Source organism: Rhinatrema bivittatum, chromosome 5 (assembly GCF_901001135.1).
Source record: "Rhinatrema bivittatum chromosome 5, aRhiBiv1.1, whole genome shotgun sequence".
NCBI lineage: Eukaryota > Metazoa > Chordata > Amphibia > Gymnophiona > Rhinatrematidae > Rhinatrema > Rhinatrema bivittatum.
The window spans coordinates 67,006,046-67,026,327 of record NC_042619.1 but is presented as its reverse complement, the minus strand read 5'-3'; the positions used below and the strand labels follow the sequence as shown (position 1 = coordinate 67,026,327).

The 20,282-nt window shown below is 44.8% G+C and overlaps 1 protein-coding gene across 1 annotated transcript in view; it reads right to left on the bottom strand.

Moving 5' to 3' along the window:
• DYNC2H1 (dynein cytoplasmic 2 heavy chain 1) overlaps positions 1-20,282 on the bottom strand; it is a 1,848,033-nt gene that overhangs the window by 677,297 nt on the left and 1,150,454 nt on the right. The window contains exon 65 of the mRNA XM_029602426.1: positions 3,068-3,191. Coding sequence (XP_029458286.1) covers positions 3,068-3,191 — 124 coding nt within the window. The remainder of the gene's footprint in view (positions 1-3,067; positions 3,192-20,282) is intronic.

Sequence of the window (20,282 nt, the reverse complement as noted above, 5' to 3'; positions counted from 1 at the left end):
CCCCGACACGGACCCGTGTTTCGCCAAACACGGCTACGTCGGGGGGGAACAGTAGTTTCTATGCGGTGTTCAAAGCTTTAAATCTTAACATTTAAAGCTTTGAACACCGCATAGAAACTACTGTTCCCCCCCGACGCAGCCGCGTTTGGCGAAACACGGGTCCGTGTCGGGGGACTCCGTGTTGCAAAATTCTTGTGTCTCTTAAGCAATGGAGTTGCCGATTTAATGAATTAAATATTTGTGCATACAAATTTTGAAGTTTGGGACTGACTCTATACCTCTGCATCTCCTTGGTGACTTGGATATTATATTTGGAGTGCAGTTATCGCTCCTCTGTGATGTTTGTGAATTTTGGTCATCAACATTGAGGAATGTTAAATCTTACGTCCGAAGTCATCCATAGATTTATGGTCTTTTCCTGGTGGCAAATTAGCATGAAGCTTTGTTCGCTTTGCTTTTGAGAGGTCAGACTCTACTACGATAGAGTTATGAGGCAATTGTGCCAAGTTGTAAATAATGAAGTTGTGCATCCTATATTTTAGATCCGTTTTCCTAGAAGCAGGTCCAGTAGAGAATGGTTTTTCCCACATCTTGTGAAGTACTGAATTCAAAACGTCATGAGGAGGCAAAGCTGTTGGTTCTGGCGGCATTTCAAAAATTTTTAGAATGCCAAGAACCTCTGATCTGGGGTATGAAACCTTTCCAGTCTCCATATTTAGTAGGGTTCCCACCTTTTCTCTAAACTTTCCATAGGTCAGATTTTCCGGGGACAATAGGATTCTGGAAGACCTTCTGGAGGGTCGGAAGGCATGCCCATTGACGAACTTGGTGAAGATGTTGTCCATTGAGAATCTGGGCTATCTGGACATGCTGGAACTGGAGATGATGCGCACCTGAGTCAGCTGTGTAGGACTTGGTGAAGCCGGTGGAGAAGGTTGAGGAGACGTACACGGGGGTCGGGGATGTGAGAATTGTAAATCCTGAAAAAATGTATTCAGCGCTTGAGAAATTTAAAACATTCCCTTGGATGCTAGATGTGGTTGCTGATGTGATGGAAGTGGTGTTTGAGGGAGTGCTGCCAAAAGAAAGTCTTGAGGTGTTGTTGACGACCTCCATCATTTTGGCATAGGCGGCTCAATTTGAGAGAACGGTGATCTATGAGATGGTGAAGACCAATTTAAGTTAGAATCACCACTGAGTGAAGGAGCTCTAGAGGATTCAGATCCGGATAAGAGTTCCACTTCTACATCAGATTTTGCATCCGGTTGCTTTGACGTGATGTAGAGGAAAGGAGCTTGAAGGATATGTTTAGTTTTTTGTGTTCTTTTGTGATGTTGCTTCTCAACTTGAAGCAATGTATGCTTCGAGGAAGGATTCGTAGGCGTCAGTGTTTAGAAGTCATTAAGATTTTTGATCTCTTGTCGTGAGTCGATGCGCCGTGCTGCACCAATGCGCCGTGGTGCGTCGATGCACCGAGGTGCTTCAATGATGTCCCCTGCTTCGAAGATGTGTCATGCTTATGAAGCTTCGAAGAGGTAGGCACCGGTGCATTATGTTTTGAAATTTTTTGGCGCTTTGGCGCATGCTGCGTCAATTTTGACTTCGAGGCATGGGGGTGAACGGAACAGGGCCCTGTATTCTGATAGGTTCATGAGTGGGTTTATGAGTTAAGGCCTTGACCCTTTTAGGCTCAGTTGGTTTTTCAAACCTGGCCATTGTTCCTTGATGGTCCCTCGGCTCCAACGAAGCAGCTCTCTTAGATGACGTTTTTCTTTGTTTCTTTGCCAGTCCCGGCGAAGACTGGGTGGAAGGTGCTCGCAAAAGTGCTATTCTTTCCATGCGTTGCCTCTGGGCCCAGGGGAAATCCGACCATAGTCTGAGCAAGAGGCTTGGTCATGATCTGGGCCCAGACATATATAGCAATAATTATGTCCATCTGTTATGGACATAATTTTGCCACATTGGCAGTTCTTAAACCCTGATGGCTTGGGAGCCATCACTGCCAAAAATTCGATTGATAAACATCGAAAAAAATTCGAAAAAACTCTCAAGAATTGAGACGAGGAGGGTGAATGAAAAAATTCCGCGTGCTATCGGCTCGGGACAAAAAGAGACTGAGGAGAAAAATGGAATCTCGCGGGAAGACAACCACGCAGATGCACAGAGTTAAAACTCTGTCACTACCTGAGAGAAACTCCGTCTACTCTCGGTTGCGTCACGCTCCCAGACAGCATGGCTAATTAAGCCCTGCTATCGACGGGAAAACTTCAGTTCTAATGTGTAACCATAGTTTGGTCAAGTATAACTTTTAAATAAGGCCCTTACTGTTTAGAATTTACCCGGTAGATATTCAAAAGCCATTTAGACAGATAACTCACAAGTTAGCTATAGTTAGCCATATAAATTTAGACTAAACAATATATATCCAAAAAAGAATACAACCAGTTGACTTTATTTATTTATTTGTTCATATATATATACCGTCATTCTGAAAACAATCACGGCCAGCGCCGGGCCCGGATCGCAGAAGGAGACTACTGTGATCCTGGATATCAACTTTAAATAAAGGTGTGGTGCGGGAAAAGGGAAAAGATTGGGGTGGGCGTTGGGGGGGAATTCTGAGTGCCGCAAAAGTTAAAATTTTCGAGTTTAATGGGAAGTTGGAGCAGCGGGAGGGGAAGGGGTAGGGGGGTCTCCCGGTGCCAATATTTTAAATTTTACTTTAAATGGGTCGTTTTAGAGGGTGGAACAGTCTGCCCAGAGGACCTTGGCAATTCAGGTAGGAGGGAGGCAGGGGACAGGCCGCTATAATTTTTTGTTTTGACTGGGCCGTAACTTAATCGGATATATTATTTTTTGAATATATACGGTTAAGTCCAAAGTTATATGGCTAACTATAGCTGAATAACTTTATACATAACCGGCGATATTCAAAAGAATATCCGGTTATGCTTCAAGTTATCTGGATAACTTATCCACTAAACGTCCTACTGAATATGGACCCCTACATTTTTAACTGAACTGATTCTGACTGATTAAATTGCATTCATTCATTAAGCAATCTCACCTTGAGCAATAAGATCTTTTCTCAGTAATGGATAAAGAACAGGCTCCACACCATCCATTTCCTGTATAATAAGAGTCTTGCCAAAACGGACAGCCAGCTCAACAGCAGTAATAAAGTTGGCATCCTATATCATTAAAAACAAAACATTATTAATTTTGTACCAATGTAGGAAAATAATTACTCTACTATAAAACAGATTATAAATCACATCAACTTTAGAATTTCCTTAATGATAAAAATCAGATCAGTTTCCTGAAATTGTGGTTTTATGTTCAGAGTCAATTTGCCAAAATGTACTGTATTAAGTAAACAAAAAAAACTGTTAAATATTTTAGATGTAAAAGCCTCTTCTACCTCAGTCATGCTTTATAACTCACCCAGGGTATATGGTGATTAGTTTAAGGCGATAATTTTCAAAGGAGTTACATGTGTGTAACATACTATCATAATAATTTTCAAGAGTCTAATTATGTGCTTAAATTGCATGTACACATGTAAAGCAGAGTTGCTTACCTGTAACGGTGTTCTCCCAGGACAGCAGGATGTAGTCCTCACATATGGGTGACTCCATTAGGCGGAGCCCTTTTACGGAACACTTTTGTCAAAGTTTCTAGAAGCTTTGACTGGCACACTGAGCATGCCCAGCATGACAAGATCCCTGTGACCACAGGGGTCTCCCTTCAGTCTCATTTGTAGCAAAAAAGTGCGAGCAAAAAATAAAATAACAAAACATAAGGGGACCCAACTCCGCGGGGAGGCACGTGGGTTTGGTGAGGACTACATCCTGCTGTCCTGGGAGAACACCTGTTACAGGTAAGCAACTCTGCTTTCTCCAAGGACAAGCAGGATGGTAGTCCTCACATATGGGTGATTAGCAAGCTACAGGCTGACTCATTTTATAAAACTCCAATAGCAGACAAGTCGTGCAACAGGCACAATAATTGAGGTGATATTGGCAATGATGAGGCAGCCTGAAATCACAGCAGGTGGTTGTGGAAGGAGTTGGGCATTATAATGGAAAAAAGATTTTTAAGACAGATTGTTCAAAGGCAGAGTCTTGACGGCCTTCCTTATCTAAGCAGTAGTGGGCTGCGAATGTGTGAAGAGAGCTCCATGTTGCGGCCTAGCAGATGTCGGCAATTGGTACTGAATGATGGAGTGCTACCGACCTTGCCATGGCTGTTATAAAATGTGTCTTCACTCACCCCTGGAGAGGAAGGCCTGCTTTTTCATAGCAGAATTTGATACAGTCTGCTAACCAGTTGGAGAGAGTTTATTTGCCCACTGCAATTTCCAGCTTGTTTTTGTCAAAAGAAACAAAGAGTCGGGTGGATTTCCTATTGGCTGCAATGCAGTCTAGATAGAATGCAAATGCATGTATACAGTCCAAAGTGTACAAAAACCTCTCGCCCTGGAGAGAGTGAGGCCTTGGGAAAAGAGTGGGCAGACTATAGACTGAGTAAGGGGAGAGACTGTGTCCATCTTAGGAAGAAGGACCACATGATCACGGAGGAATCTAGTGTAGGGTGAGTATGGAACAAGGGCTTGTAACTCACTGACCCTTTGAGCAGATGTAATGGCTATGAGGAAAATAATTTTCGATGTTAGAATTTTTAATGTCATAGGAATGCAAAGGCATGAGCCTTGTGAGCACTACATTTAGGTCCCATTCCGTAACCGGTGATCGTAGAGGAGTCTTAAGTTGTAGAAAGCCCATCATAAGCCGACTCATAAGGGGCTGAGCCGTTATTAGGGCATACCCTACTCACTGGTGGTATGCTGAAATGGCACAGAGGTGTACCTGTGCAGAGGATGTCTGGAGACCTGAATCCAAAAGAAACTCAATATAGCCTAATAGAGATGGAGTGGGGCAGGAAAAGGGGCCAATACCCTCTTGTGTACACCATTTGGTAAATCCTGTCCATTTCGAATGGTAAGATTTACATGTGGAAGGTTTTCGTGAAGCTACAAGTACCTGAAAAGCATTAGTGAAAAAATTTGAAGGTTCAGATGGTATAAATTTCTGTGATTGTGTGTTATGCGATTGAGCTGTGGACAGGCAAATTGGTTCCTGGATTGATAGGTCGAGAAGTATGGGGAAGTATACTTGTAGAGGTCAGTACAGGGGTATGAGAATCATTAAACCCCTGTTCTGCTGTAGCTTCATGAGAGTTTTTTGGCTATGAGCAGTATCAGAGGAGATTTATATAGGAGGCCTTTGTTCCAGGGGTGAGCATAGGCGTCCATGGCTAATGCGTTTCATTGCCTGTGTGGGGAGCAGAATCTGTCCACTTTGTGGTTCAATTCGGATGCAAAGAGGTCAATGGTTGGTTGACCTCAGTGCTAGAAGATTTTGCTCACTACACATGGATTCAGAGACCACTCGTGGGGATGGAGGCATCGAGTGCGATGGTCTGCTAGTATGTTCGGTATGCCTGTTAGATAAGTGGCCTGGAGATGCATGGAGTGTGCAAGGGCCCAGGCACAGATCTGCGTGGCTTCCTGGCAGAGCCGATAAGAGCCTGTGCATCCCTGCTTGTTCGAGTATCACATTGCCACTATGTTGTCTGTCTGTATCCACACAGTTTTGTGTGAGAGACAGTGTTTGAAGGCCTAAATGGCATAATGTATGGCTCAAAGCTTTAGGAAGTTGATGTGAGATTGTTCATCGAGCGGAGGCTACACATCTTGGGTTTGGAGGTTGTTAATACCAGCTCCCCAACCCAAGTTGGATGCAACCGTGGCCAAGGTCACCTGAGAAATTGGTTACAGGATCGGTGACATGGATCAGGGACGAAAGCGGTTAAACGGTTTAGAGCCACTGAATTGTAAAGTGCACTGAGTTTTTCCCATGGCTAGTCTGGCAGTAGGAGGAGTGAAGTGGACCGTGGAAGCCATGTCGCCCAGCAATGGGAAGAATTGATGGGATGAGGCTATGTTGCATGCGCACAGAGATGTGGACAGTTTGACAGGATGTCTGCGCGGTTGTTGGGCAGGAAGGCCTTTTGGACTGTAGTGCCCAGATCTGCTCCGATGGAGGCAAGGAGGTGAGACGGATCCATATGGGATTTATGGTAGATGATCAGAAATCCCAGCAAATATAGTAGATTTACAGTGAGTCTTAGAGAATTTAGAGCTCCTTGTTTGGATTGACTCCTTATTAGGCAGTCATTTGGGTAAGAAAACACGTGAATGCTGTTTTTTTGTAGATAAGCGGCAATCACTGCTAGGTATTTGGTGTAATACAGGAGGTGTCGAAGCTAGTTCGAATGGCAGAACTTGGTATTGAAAATGCTGTTGATTCATTTTGAAGCGTATTGAAGGTCATGATGATAGAGTCAACCTCCTTTTGTAGTAAGGGAAGCATGGTACCGAGAGACACCATTTTGAACTTTTCTGTCCGAAGAAATTTGTTGAGATTTCTGAGGTCTAGGATGGGCGGAGGACGCCTGTTTTCCTTGGAAGTAGGAAATAGCGGGATTGAAATCCTCTGCCTTGCTGTGTCCGGGGAACGGTGTCCCGAGCTCTGGTCCTCAGTAGGATGGACTGTTCTGTTCTCTGGCAAGGTTTCAAAATCCAGAAGACTGCCCAACTGGCGGAGCTGGAGTGATCTGGATATCAGTTGTTGACATGTACGTGCTTTTTGAAGTGGACTGGTTAATCTCACGCGGGAGCTGGATAATACTCGTGTGAACAGTAAAAGGTCCTTCTAGTATCCCTCTTCACTGGTTTTCTAGCTGAGGAGGGAGGATTTGCAAGAAATGTAGAGAGCTGTCTCAGGGTCTTGTGGTGGTCTTGAAATTGAGCCACTGTCTGCTAGACCTTGTGCACAAAGAGATGATCTGTGGTGCATGGCAGATCAGTTAGTTTATCTTAAGGTTTAAGGTTTATTTGTCATTTATATACCATTGTCTCAGCATAGCCTTCACAGTGGTTAACATTTCAATAAATATATAAAAGCAATGAAATTACAATCAGACCGTAAATCAGGGACCGTAAGCCAGTTTCACCATCTAGCACTGAGTCCTGTTGCTGGCAATGGGAGGACGTTTCAAAGCTATCACATATTGTTCAAACTTCATGATGATGGCAGCGAGGTTCCCTTGGTGTTGTGTCAAACATAGCCAGTAAACAGCAATATGTGACATCATTATGGATCCCCAGAAGATTTTACGACCTAGACCCTCCTGAAAACCTCTGGTCCTCTTTAGTGCCCAGGTCGAAAGGAATGTCATTTGGAGGGATCGATTCCACTCTTCTGGTGGAGAAGGGTTTGAGAGTAAGTTGGTTTAGGTCTCGATGGGATTGGTGCCGAAGTGGGATTAGAGGCCCCATCGCCCTTTGAGGATCCCAGGATAGTATAGGGGCCCGTGGAGGCTCAGAAACACGAGTCGGCGTCAATGACTTAGGCTGTCGTTAGTAAGGTACTGATGAGGGCAGCGAGGCAGTGCTGAAATGGTGCGAATATCGATGGCTCCGGTGTTGGTGCTGGTATCGGGGCTGGCATCGATTGAGAGTGTAGATTGCGGAAGGCATCGAGGATAGCTTGGCGGACGAGGATGTCCAGCTCCTCCCTGGAGTTGGTATAGGTAACACAGCTACAGAGGGAGGCAAGCTAGGTGTTGCTGGCACTTCCACATGGATCTGTGGTGGCTCAGTACCTGGCACCGGTGTCGGTGGGGAACGCCTGGGTGCTTCGGCTATGTCCATCGGGCCCGCTTCGCAAATGGCTCGATGGACATAACTGCCAATGCGGTATCGGTACCAGCACCGAACGCAGAACATCATCGGTGCCAGCGACGATGTTTCCCTCGGTGCTTGGTTCGGTCATTCTCCAGCAACAAGGAAGCTGTCACCGATGTCCAGGATGGCATCAGTGACAGACGGTTATCGTGGCGGTGACGATTTGCCACTCGGTGCTCGGCCCGGTCATTCTCCAGCACCAAGGAAGATGCCACCGATGTCGTGCATGGCGTTGGTGATGGACGGTCACCATGCTGGTGACGATGATTCCCACGGTGCTCGGCCCGGTCATTCTCCAGCACTGAGGAAGGTGTCACCGCTGTCCTGGATGGCATCGGTGACGGATGGTCACTGTGCCTCCACTACTCCTGGTGTTGTTTTTCGCCTAAGGATTACACGGGGGCTCTGATTGAGGTCCCGAAGTATGGAGCATTTTCATTAATCGAGGGCACTGAGGCATCGATGGAGGTATCAATGGTGGCTTCGACAGTATCGATGGCAGAGTCAAAGGCGGCATCAATGGTATCGACGGGATCGATGGTGGCATCGATGGCGGCTTCGAGGGAATCAACGGCGGCATCGACAGCATCGATGGCGGCCTCGACGGCTGTATCGATAACATCGACGGCGGCCTCGACAGCATCGATGGCATCAACGGCGGCATCGACGGAACTGACGTCGGCCTCAAAGGCATCGATGGCACTGACGACATCGATGGCGGCCCCGATGGATCGATGGGGGCCTCGACAGGATCGATAGCGGTATTGACGGCATCGATGGTAGTCGCGACGAGATTAATGGTGGCCTCCATGGCATCAGTGGGAACCGTGGACGCCCCGATTCCTCTAGGCCCGGTGGAAGATCGCAGCAAGGGCACCCACGGGCATCGTGGGGTGGACCGAGTGTGATAGACAAAGGGAGAGAAAAAAGAGGGCCGCAATATGGTTGATAAACCAAGGGAACCGACAGTGAGGTGACAGGAACCAACCGGAGAACACAGAATAGTACTCACCGAGTGTCGATGAAAATGTTCGCGAAGGGAGACCCGTGTAGGTATATTATTTGTGAAGTAAAACTTCAAGTTTTTCTGTGAGGAAAATTTGTGAGAAAAAATCTCACAGAGCTCCTAAACGCGAGACAACTGCAGTGTGGAAAAAAAGAGCGGAAGGGAGACCCCCGTGGACACAGGGATCATGGCATGCTGGGTATGCTCAGTGTGTTCCCTAATAGGGCTCCGCCTAATGACATCACCCATTTGTGAGGACTACCATCCTGCTTGTCCTGGGAGAAAACCTCTTGACAAGTCAATGGCATATATTGTAGCAATTTTCAAAAGCCCACTTATATGCATAAAGTGCATTTACATGTGTAAAACCCAGTTTTAAGCGAACAAATACTTCTGAAAATTAGACTGCAAGGGTTCAGTTTTAAAAGCGATGCCCACGCAAAAAAGCTCACATATCATATATGTGGGCTGCACACAAACAACACCAATTTTAAAAAGTCATAATTTACGCGTGTATGTACCCATGCATGCGACAAATAGGGGGGGGGGGTAAATGGGGGGGGGGGTATGGGCGAGGCATACGCATTCTGTGGCAGGGTCAACACTTATGCGTAAGACTCCATATGTCGGCATGTTAGCTACGTAACTTTTCTGCTGCTCCTGTTGAGAAGAAAGTCTGTAGGGGAAATGCAAGATGAAGAACCAGAGAGGTCTGGAAGTCCTCCATATTGACTGGGCAAACTGATGGACTAGTTGAAAAAACGGAATATCCCTTGCGCGATCAAGTTTTAAAATCCACTTTCATATGTGCGTTAAAACCAGCAGAGTAATATGGGAGATAAGCGAAGTAGGTTTGCTTGGGTTACCTCTTAAAATTAGAAGCATACTTATGCGCAGTAGGAGTATTTTAAATCATACGTGTCATGATTTAAAATTCCAGTGTATCTCTGCTCGTGCACGTGTACTTGTTTTAAAATTAGCTTGTAAGTGTACACTCTTACCTCGACTATGACTAACATATTTTAGTTTAATCTTGGGGAATTCTGCGCAAAAAAACTTAAAATTCTGCGTACAAAAACTTAAAATTCTGCATACTTTATATTTATTTATTTATTTATTTTTAACTTTTATATACCGACATTCTTGCATTAAATGCAAATCATGCCGGTTTACAGTGAAACAGAAAAAGCAGGAAAAAATTCCTTAGTCGAATACAATGAAACAGCTTAGTTAACAAAGGAAACATAAAAATAAATTTTTACATATACACAAAGGTTTGCACGAAGGGGTGCACAAAGGGGAGAGCCTTTAAATAACACAATTTACAAAACAGTCTTTAAGTAATTACATTTTAAATTAATACAGAACAAAGTTATTACTTAAAGAAGCAGAATTTTAAATATTTTGAGCAGAATTTCCCTAGAAATTCACTGTAAGAGTGTTCCTTCCACTCGCTCTCCCTACTCCCCTGGCCACTTTGCCCTCTCAGGCCTCAACTCCTCCAATGCCAGAATCTCTCCTCTCCACCTCTAGGCTCAACCCCTTCCACTCTATCGCCAGTCTCAGAGTTTGACCCTGTTCTCAGTACTGCCCCTCACACAGGCTCCCTCTGTCCTTCCCTCACTCACACACATGCTCCCTTCTCTCTAGTACACATACACACACCCTAATACAGGCTCCCTCACTCTCTCGCACACACACACATCCCCTCATACAGGGCCCTCTCTCTTGCATAAACACCCACACAAGCTCCCTTTCTCTCTCACATATACATCCTCACACAGGCTATCTATGTCTCTCTCTCATGCACCCCTTCACACAGGCTCTGTCACACACATATAATCCCTTCAACACCCTCACATGCACACAACCCCTTTTTCATACAGACAAGCTCCCAATCTCTCACACCACATACACACTCCTTCACAATCTCCTCATATAGGCTCCCTCTCTTTGAAATCCACACTCAAGCATTGCTGCCGCCCCCCCCCCCCTCTTACCTCCCATGCTCTCTCACCCTCCTCTCTCTTACACCCCTCTCCCTGCTCTCACTGTCCCCTCCCCCACACCCCCTCCCTTCTATCACACCCCCTCCCCTTTGAAAATGACCCCCTTAGTCGGATAAATAGCACTTTTTGAAACTTCTTGTATCTGTGGACCCTCAGACTAAGGCGAGATTGGTTAATCTGCAGGGAGGAGAACTGAAGGTTCTCTCCGTCAGCAGGTTTCCTGCAGTACCACTGATGAAAGTCCTTTAAGCGGTTGGTATCCAATATGTTGGAGGATGGCTCCCATGAATTTTCCTCTGGGCCATAGTTCTTCCAAGAGATTACTTGACCTTTTTTCTCCTCCTGCGTAAATCCAGGACTACTTGGACTTATAGCATCTAGCACACTAGCAGCCTCGCACAAAAATTAAAATTTCAAAAAAGGGATATGACGGGGATGGGTGGGATATGGACTTTCCTGGATGTTAACTTGAAATTTGTGCGTAAATATTTACGCACACAGGCACGCTCCAGGGTCCCCTGCTGCGTAACTTTACTTCTGCTATGGATGATGTGCATGTTATAACATACATTTAAATAGACAGATCGGTAGGATTTTAAGGGTCAGGGCTTACAGGAGAGAAGGGAGACTATTAAACTAGGGGGGTTTGGAAGTCCTATTCAATACATGGGAGAACTGGGAATGAAATAAGAAAACTGGTAATGGCGTTGGCGAGTGTGCCTTTTAAAATCCTCCCTCTTATGCAATAGAAGTAGCATTTGCACGCACAGGTACGCGTCCACTTAAAACTATGAGCACATGCATGTGCGATCTGGTTATTTTATAACATTTGCGCAAGTTATAAAATGGCCACGTCCCTGGGTGAAAAACATGTGCACATGTGCGCCTGTGTGCTGGTTTAAGTTACCATGCCTAGGACCCAAGTTATAGGAATATGATACAACAATAACAGAGAAATTCAATGCTTCACAAAAATTATTTTGGTGCAACATTAATACAATGAAATTTTAAAAGAGTTATAGTCATAACCATAGAAATATTTTCTCCCACATAAGGCTCATCAGGGAGGTATTGTAACATACTCCTAGGCTCTTGGAGTAAGAATTAGATGGCAGTTGAGATACAGAAGAGGTCATATGGTGAAAGTAGTAAGTAATCTTCTACTTTTGCAAAATATAACTTTAATAACTTCACTGTATTTACCCTCAACACATAAATATTTCATATTACTCCTAGGACAATGGTTCTGCACAGTAAATTTTCCAATTTGCAGTTTCCTCTAAAACCTATCACATTCCCTTGTCATGGGCTACTAGATGAATGCCTGACTAACTTATTATAACAATAAAAGAAAATTAATATCTAAACCATTTGCTGCATAAAAAGAAGGGGGAAGAATTAGCCTACTGTTCAGTTAAACCTTGGAAATGTTATCTGAAAAATCTATCCATTGCTTATAGTGAATAAGTAACTTCTATTTTTAATTGTTTTTGTTAGTAAGGAGAAAATTACTACTTACCTGATAATTTCCTTTTCTTTAATATGGACAGGTTAATCCACAACCAGTGGGAAATGCACCTCTACCAGCAAAAGGAGATGGAGCAAAGCTGACGTCATGGTATATATACCCCTGTACTGACATTAACTTGCCAGTATTTTCTGCAAAAGACAACTGTGGACAACTAAACAATACATGAACATAACTATTAACAGACAGCTATTCAAGCACTCAGTTAACTGGAAAACACTGAGCTCAGACAAAGAGTATAATATCACTAAATCTAGGGACTGGATCTGACACTTACCAATAATCCCTAGAAATACTCAAGAGGACAATAGCACCACCATCCGGCAGCCAAGGGCGGGAAAGTGGAATAACCTGTCTTCATTAAAGAAAAGGAAATTATCAGATAAATAGTAATTTCTCTTTTCTTAGCATTCAGATGGGTTAATCCACAACCAGTGGGATGTATCAAAGCTACTCCTAAACAGGGCGGGAGGCTGCACGCGTTACGTTCAACACTGCACGTGAGAAGGCTGCATCCTCCTGAGCCTGCACATCCAGGTGGTAATGCCTGGAAAAGGTGTGAAAAGGAGGACCACGTCACAGCTCGGCAAATCTCTATGGAGACAACTATCTAATCTCCGTTCATGACACTGCCTGGGCCCTAGTTGAATGAGACCTAACCTGACTAGGCAACAGCTGCTCAGCCTCCACATATGTGACATTGATAACCTCCTTAATCCAGCAGGCTATCGTAGCCCGCGTTAGAAGCTCACCCTGTTTACCCCCAGCTTGGAGTATAAAAAGCCGGTCCATCTTCCTGAGAGGTTTAGAAACCTCCAAATTCCTCATGATATGCCGCTTGACATCCAAGGTCCATAACAGATGATATTCATCCTCGTCTCTCTCCCTGTCTCGTGTCGGCAGGGAAATTGATTGATTCAAGTGAAAGCAGAGTTGCTTACTTTTAACAAGTATTCTCCGAGGACAGCAGGACGTTAGTCCTCACACATGGGTGACATCCATGTGTGACCCTAGCCTACATGCTCCCTCTACCACAGAAATCGTTAACCTTCCTCTACTTTCCTCCTGCCGCTACTTTGTACCTTGTCCAGTTTTCCCTTTCTGCTCCTAGGCTATCTTGTTCCTCCCCTCCCCCCCCCCCCCCCCTCTCCCACCCTCTTAACATATTTATTTATCTACTTGGTTATTATGCTTTCCTTATACTCAGTGTAATCACTTCTCTAATACATATGCTATTTGTTATTACGTTATCTATACATTTACTTAGTTACAACTTTTCTAGTACATATATTTATTACTTTTATATGAAAATATAAATTCTCTTCTTCATGTTCTTATAGTTATAACTTTTCCTGTACATATATTTATTCCCATTATTTGCCAAAGTTTCTGTTCTAATTCACGTACTCACTGTAATTGTTTATCATATACGTAAGCTTACATAGAAACATAGAAATGACGACAGAATAAGACCAAACGGCCCATCCAGTCTGCCTAGCAAGTTTCGCACTTTTTTTTTCTCATACTTATGTTACTCTTGGCTCTTAGTAACCTTTTGGTTCTATTTCCCTTCCACCCCCACCAGTAATGTAGAGAGCAGTGTTGGAACTGCATCTAAGTGAAATATTTAGCTTAATTAGTTAGGGGTAGTAACCTACGCAATAAGCAATCTATACCCATGCTTATTTGTTTACCCAGACTATGTAATTCAGTCCTTGTTGGTTGTTGTCTGTATATAGATCCACTTTTCTTCATTCCTCCTGCCATTGAAGCAGAGAGTTATGCTGGATATGCATTGAAAGTGAAGTATCAGACTTTCTTCCCTGCCGTTCAAGCAGAGAGCTATGCTGGATATGCGTGAAGTTTCAGACTTTATCCCAGGACAAGCAGGATGGTAGTCCTCACATATGGGTGACATCGGTAATGGAGCCCTATCACGGAAAACTTTCTGTCAAAGTTTCTAAAAAGCTTTGACTGACACTTGCACACTGAGTGCACTGAGCATGCTATGATCCCTGCGTCCTCAGGGGTCTCCCTTCAGTCTTCTTTTTTCCGCTCTGCTGTAAGCATAGCGGTTGGAGCTCTGTGAGAAATCCTAACACATTTTTCTTCATAAAAGATTTACATTTTTACTTCACAAACACCTTTCCCTGCACAGGTCTCCCTCCGCATTGGCTTAACTCAACGTTCGGTGAGTATTATGCCATATTTTTTCGGTCGTTTCCTGTCACCTTTCTGGCTGCCAACTGACTGCGGTCTCCCCCTCCCCCTATTTTTCAGTTAGTAACACATAGCCTGCAAGTGTCCCTCTGTGACACTCTGCTTGGCAATTAGCACTAGTGGGACAGAGACTTCCACGATTGCCGGTGCCGTCACTGCCCCGGTAGATTCAGGTCCTTTATTTTCCTCATTACCTTCGCGCAGTAGATACCCCATCACTACCGTCAGTACACCCTTCAGGCCACCCTGCATTTTTAGATGCCACAGGTACCCCTCCCACTGCGGTACCCTGATGCCATCTTCCCTACATAGTTTCTATCAGTGCCATCTATGTTTCATCCTGGCACAGATTTATTCCCTTAACTTTTATCAGTGCTATCGTTGCCTGGATGGATGCCATCGACGGACACTTGTCTCGTCGCTGGCATCCATAATCAGGTCGATGCCACCGCTACCTGGGGCACTTCCATCGCTGTTGTGGTCATTTTCCATCGATGCCATCCTTCTATTATGGATTCCATCGATGCCAGGCTGTTTTCCATCGATGGCCATCGATGCCAGGCTGTTTTCCATCGATGCCAGGCTATTTTCCATGAATGGCATTGATGCCAGGCTGTTTTCCATCAATGCCAGGCTGTTTTCCATGCATGGCATCGATGTCAGGCTGTTTTCCATGCATAGCATCGATGTCAGGCTGTTTCCATCGATGCCAGGCTGTTTTCCATGCATGGCATCGATGCCAGTCTGTTTCCATCAATGCCAGGCTGATTTCCATCGATTGGCATCCATGCCAATGCCATTTCCATGCAAGGCATTGATGCCAATGCCAATTCCATCGATGAAATCCATGTCAACATGGATTCCATCGCTGCCCATGTCCGTGGCATAAATGCCATGGACGTCATTGTTGCCCGAGTCGATCCACTCAATACCGTCGATGCCCGTGGCCATACCGCAGATATTGTCGGCGCCCACCTCCATACATCGATGATCTCGACACCCACTTTGTTCCCATCGGCATCTTCTACGTTTTTATGGATGCGGTCATTGACTCTGTCAATGCCCATATCATTTTTTCTGAAACCAGCGATGTTTTTGATTACCGTTAATACCGACATAACACCGCCACATAATGCCCTTGCCTGAATACAGTGCTCCATGCTTTGGGTCCTTATTAAAGCCCCGTATCAGGAGCAGAGCAGGCATGCTGACAGTCCGTCATCGATCGCCATCCAGGACAGTGAGGGCTTCCATCTCGGCGCTGGGGAATGAACAGGTCGAGCACAGTGGCATTCATTGTCACCAACACGATGACCATCTGCCACCGACCACCATCCAACACATTGCTGCTATCCTTCTCGATGCTGGACGATGATCAGGTCGAGCAACATCACTACTGCCATCGGCACTGTTCCGCACAGTTTTGGCAGTCCTTCTGCTCCAGAAACACCGGATCGAGATCCGCAGAATTCTGCACTGGCATCAAGAGACATCGAGCTGCTGCGTCAATGGTTGGGTTCATGAGTTCGTTATTCGGCTCCCCTGTTCCCAGGCGTGCCCCACCGACATCGGTGCGGGATTCTGGCCCTCCGTTCATTCCGGTCTAAGCGCCAGCCACGCCCAGCCTTGTCTCCTATATACCTGTGCCACCATACCAAGTATCAGAGTTGAGGCGGACGTTGATGTCCACAGGCTACCCCTCGAGGACTCCAGAAATCCACGGAGTCAGCAATCTTCACTGGTTCGTCCTTCGGCGGTTCACGATGGATGGTAAGTACCCGCTTCTGTGGCATTCCCATTGAGATGTGTTCTCTAATTCTGGCCACATGGTTAGAAAAGTTCTAGTTCATGTACTTTCCAAGAACTATATTAGTGTCACATATCGCTATGCCAGCTATGTCAGCCACAATACCAGGAGAACCTCTCTTTCTTTTCTTTGGGATTGCATCAGGGCTTTCTCCCTTTTCAGCAATGTGGCTCTGTACTGATTAATGCTCTAGCTTTAGGTTCCTGTTTCAGTACCAAAGTTCCAGGTGCATTCGCTGTTCTGCTAAACACGAGATCCAGCACATGCTGCCTCAACTACAAGTCCACATCGAAGCCTGATACAGGTCTCAATGTCTCCTTGTACAGCACTCAGAAATGCGGGTAACACTTTACCTCTCTCACTCCCGTGGGAGATTACCTGATATCCAAATTACATCAACCCCTCCAGTTGGACACCTCCCAATTTTCCAACTGGCCGGATATCAGAGCAGCCACCCCCACCTTGTACCAAGGTTCCCGGTTCACTCCCCTACACGCTTCAAAGTGCACAGGGGGGAAGAGGGGGGTTGGCGAGTTTTAATTACATTATTCTTTCTTTCAACAGAAAGTAGTTACTCTCCGCCCATCCTGGAACTCAGAAATACCAACTTTCTTCAGAAGGCACAGGTAAAATGGTATCTCTCGTTACCATGTTTCCAAAACGCAGTAAGTACATTACCTCTATTCTTTCTATGTGCCTCATGGTGAGTCAACAATATTACAATTCCAAGCTCTGCCGGTGGCACCAGCTTTGACAACTGCGGTATTTCATTGAATCAATATCAGTGACTGCTGTTTCTCTACGGAGTCCAACATCATTCACGCTTTCCTTGCATGGACAGCTGCATAACCACAGGCAGTCCACTATCTGGGATTACTGTCACTGCTATAATTCCCTTATACACTTCTGGACACCATAGTCACAACGACCTTCCTGTCCAGCATCCGCACAGACATTTTAATACATTCCTACATGTCCCTGTGCGCACATTCCATAACCTTAGCCCCCCAAAAAATTTTACATTATTGGGCTTTGAGGTTTTTTCACTATGCACTTTCCTCATAGACCAAAACTGCTATGAGTTAGATTCAGTGAAATTCCTTTATCAATGGGTCTAAGCTATTCAACCGCTTTCGTCCCTCTCTATATCACAGATTTAGAACCAAAATCCTAGTCTGATCCTGCTCATGCTCGCATTTACTTCAGGTTGTAAGTTTGACCACAAATCTTTTCAACCTAATACGCGTCTATTCCGCTCCAAGCAGGACCACATAAACTTCCTGGATCTTGTACCATGAGTTATACCCTTATGCCTTCTAATACTGCCTCTGCAACAATTCCTTGTGCATACAGACAGACAGCATAGGGACAAGCATGCACAACATCTTAGCTGCTCTGCAATGAAGCTGCACAGCTTTATCCTTAGCCCTTGCTCACTTTATGCATCCTCGGGCCACTGATCTCAGACACTTACTGAATGCACTAGCAGACCATCTCCAGACAGGTCCATCCTCTCGAATGGTCTTGGACATGTGTAGCGAGAGAAATCTTCTAGCGCGGAGGTCAACCAAATGCTCAACCGGGACGGAGTTCACTGTTCCTCAGGCCCACATCCTGCCCGAGACCAGTATGCTTCCCATACTTCATACCCAAAACTCTTGTGAACCTACAACATGACAGAGGAACAATAGTCCTCTTAGCCCTATACTGGCCTTGACAAGTATGGTTTCCCATATTCTTCGACCTCTCGATCTGAGACCAATTCGCCTGGGCACAGCGCCCACTCTCGTAGCTCGGAATCAGGACAAGTTGCGTCATCCCAACCTAACAACTCTTGCCCTGACAGCTTGAATGTTGCAATTCTCCAACCACTTAATCTTTCAACACAAGTCTCTAAAGTTCTCATAGCTTCATGAAAGCCTTCCGCACGTAAACCTTACCACTTTTAGTGGACTAGATTTACCAAGTAGTGCCCACAAACAGGTTTTCACCTTTTTTCTTGCCCCACTCCTTCGGTACTAGATTACCTATATCACCTTTCGGATTCTGGTCTCCAGTCATCCTCTGTAAGGGTACACCTAAATGCCATAGCGGCATACCACAAGGAAAAAGGGTATATGCCAATAACAGCGTAACCCCTAGTATGTCGGGTTATCAGAGGCTTACTTCACCTTAAGCCTCCCATCGACCATTGATCATTAAATGAGACCTAATTGTAATATATTCCTGCGACAAGAAATTTCTTACATAAAAAGTATTTTTCTTAGTAGCCATTACATCGGCTAGGAGGGTCAGTGAGTTGCAACCTCTCATCACATACTCACCCTACATAAGGTTCCTGCATGACAGAGTAGTCCTTTGCACTCACCCCAAATTCCTACCAAAAGTAGTAACAGATTTTCACTTACTCAGTCAATACTCTTGCCTACTTTCTTTTCAAGACCTCTCTCTAGCCAAGGAGAGAGAGTCTTATACACCTGAGACTGGGAGCGTGCACTAGCTTTTTACCTGAACCGCACGGCGGTCCATAGGACATCCAACCAACTCTTTGTTTCTTTTCACAAAAAATGAACCAAGAGTTGTGGTATTAAAACGGAATCTCTCCGACTGACTAACAGACTGTATCGAAATCTGTTGTGAAAAACCAAAAGTTCCTCTCCAAGGGCAAGTAACAGCACACGTAGTAACAGCTATGTCTACATCAGTAGTACACTACCGTTCAGTGCCCATTATTACATAACATCTCTCCTCTCAATTTAACTTATCAACTTCAGCCACACACTTCTAAGAGACTGACTAGAAATGCGTACAGAAATATGCTACGCACCCAGCCGGCGAAAACCTCCTTGAGAAAACGCGCACTATCCACAGCCGGCCCCACTCTCTGGAACACGCTCCCTCCAGACCTTCGCCTCGAACCCTGCCACATAACATTCAAAAAGAAGCTAAAGACTTGGTTTTTCGCTCAAGCTTTCCCGGAGAGCTAAGAACCAGTATAACACAATAACTGCGTAGACTCAGACAGACCATTACCTCATGTAAATAGTTACTGTCTATTTATTTATTTATTCCATATCACTATGTAACTAGATAAGTTTTTAACCACTGTAACCTCCTCCTTTTCCCCTGCCCCTTTGGTTATGCTGTTAAAAATGTTAAAAATGTTTCGATGTAAACTGCCTCTCCGAGGCATCAGTTTTATTTCCATGTAAACCGGTGTGATATGTATATTATACAGGAACATCGGTATATAAAAACTAAAAATAAATAAATAAATAAATAAATAAATTACCATATGTAAAGCTGCAACATGGAGTTCCCTTCACATCTTTGCAGCTCATTATTGCTTGGGCAAAGAAGAACGACAAGATTCGGCCTTTAAACAATCTGTCTTACAGAACTTGTTTCCAATATATTCCCAACTCCTTCTACATCCAACCTGTTGTGATTTTGGCTTCCTCATTTTTACCAACAATACTGCAATGTTGATTCACTACAAAATGACTCAGCCTCTAGCTTGCTAATCACCCATATGTGAGAACTACCATCCTGCTTGTCCTGGGATAAAGCAAAATTGCTTACCTTGTAATAGGTGTTATCCCAGGACAGCAGGATGTAGTCCTCACAGACCCCACCCGCCACCCCGCGGAGTTGGGTCCGATACGTTTTATTATTTTCTTTTATATTTTTGCTTAAGCATAATGCTACAAACGAGACTGAAGGGAAACCCCTGTGGACGCAGGGATCATAGCATGCTGAGCATTCTCAGTGCACTCAGTGCGCCAGTGTCAGTCAAGGCTTTTTAGAAACTTTGACAGAAAGTTTTCCGTGATAGGGCTCCATTACCAATGTCACCCATATGTGAGGACAACATCCTGCTGTCCTGGGATAACACCTATTAT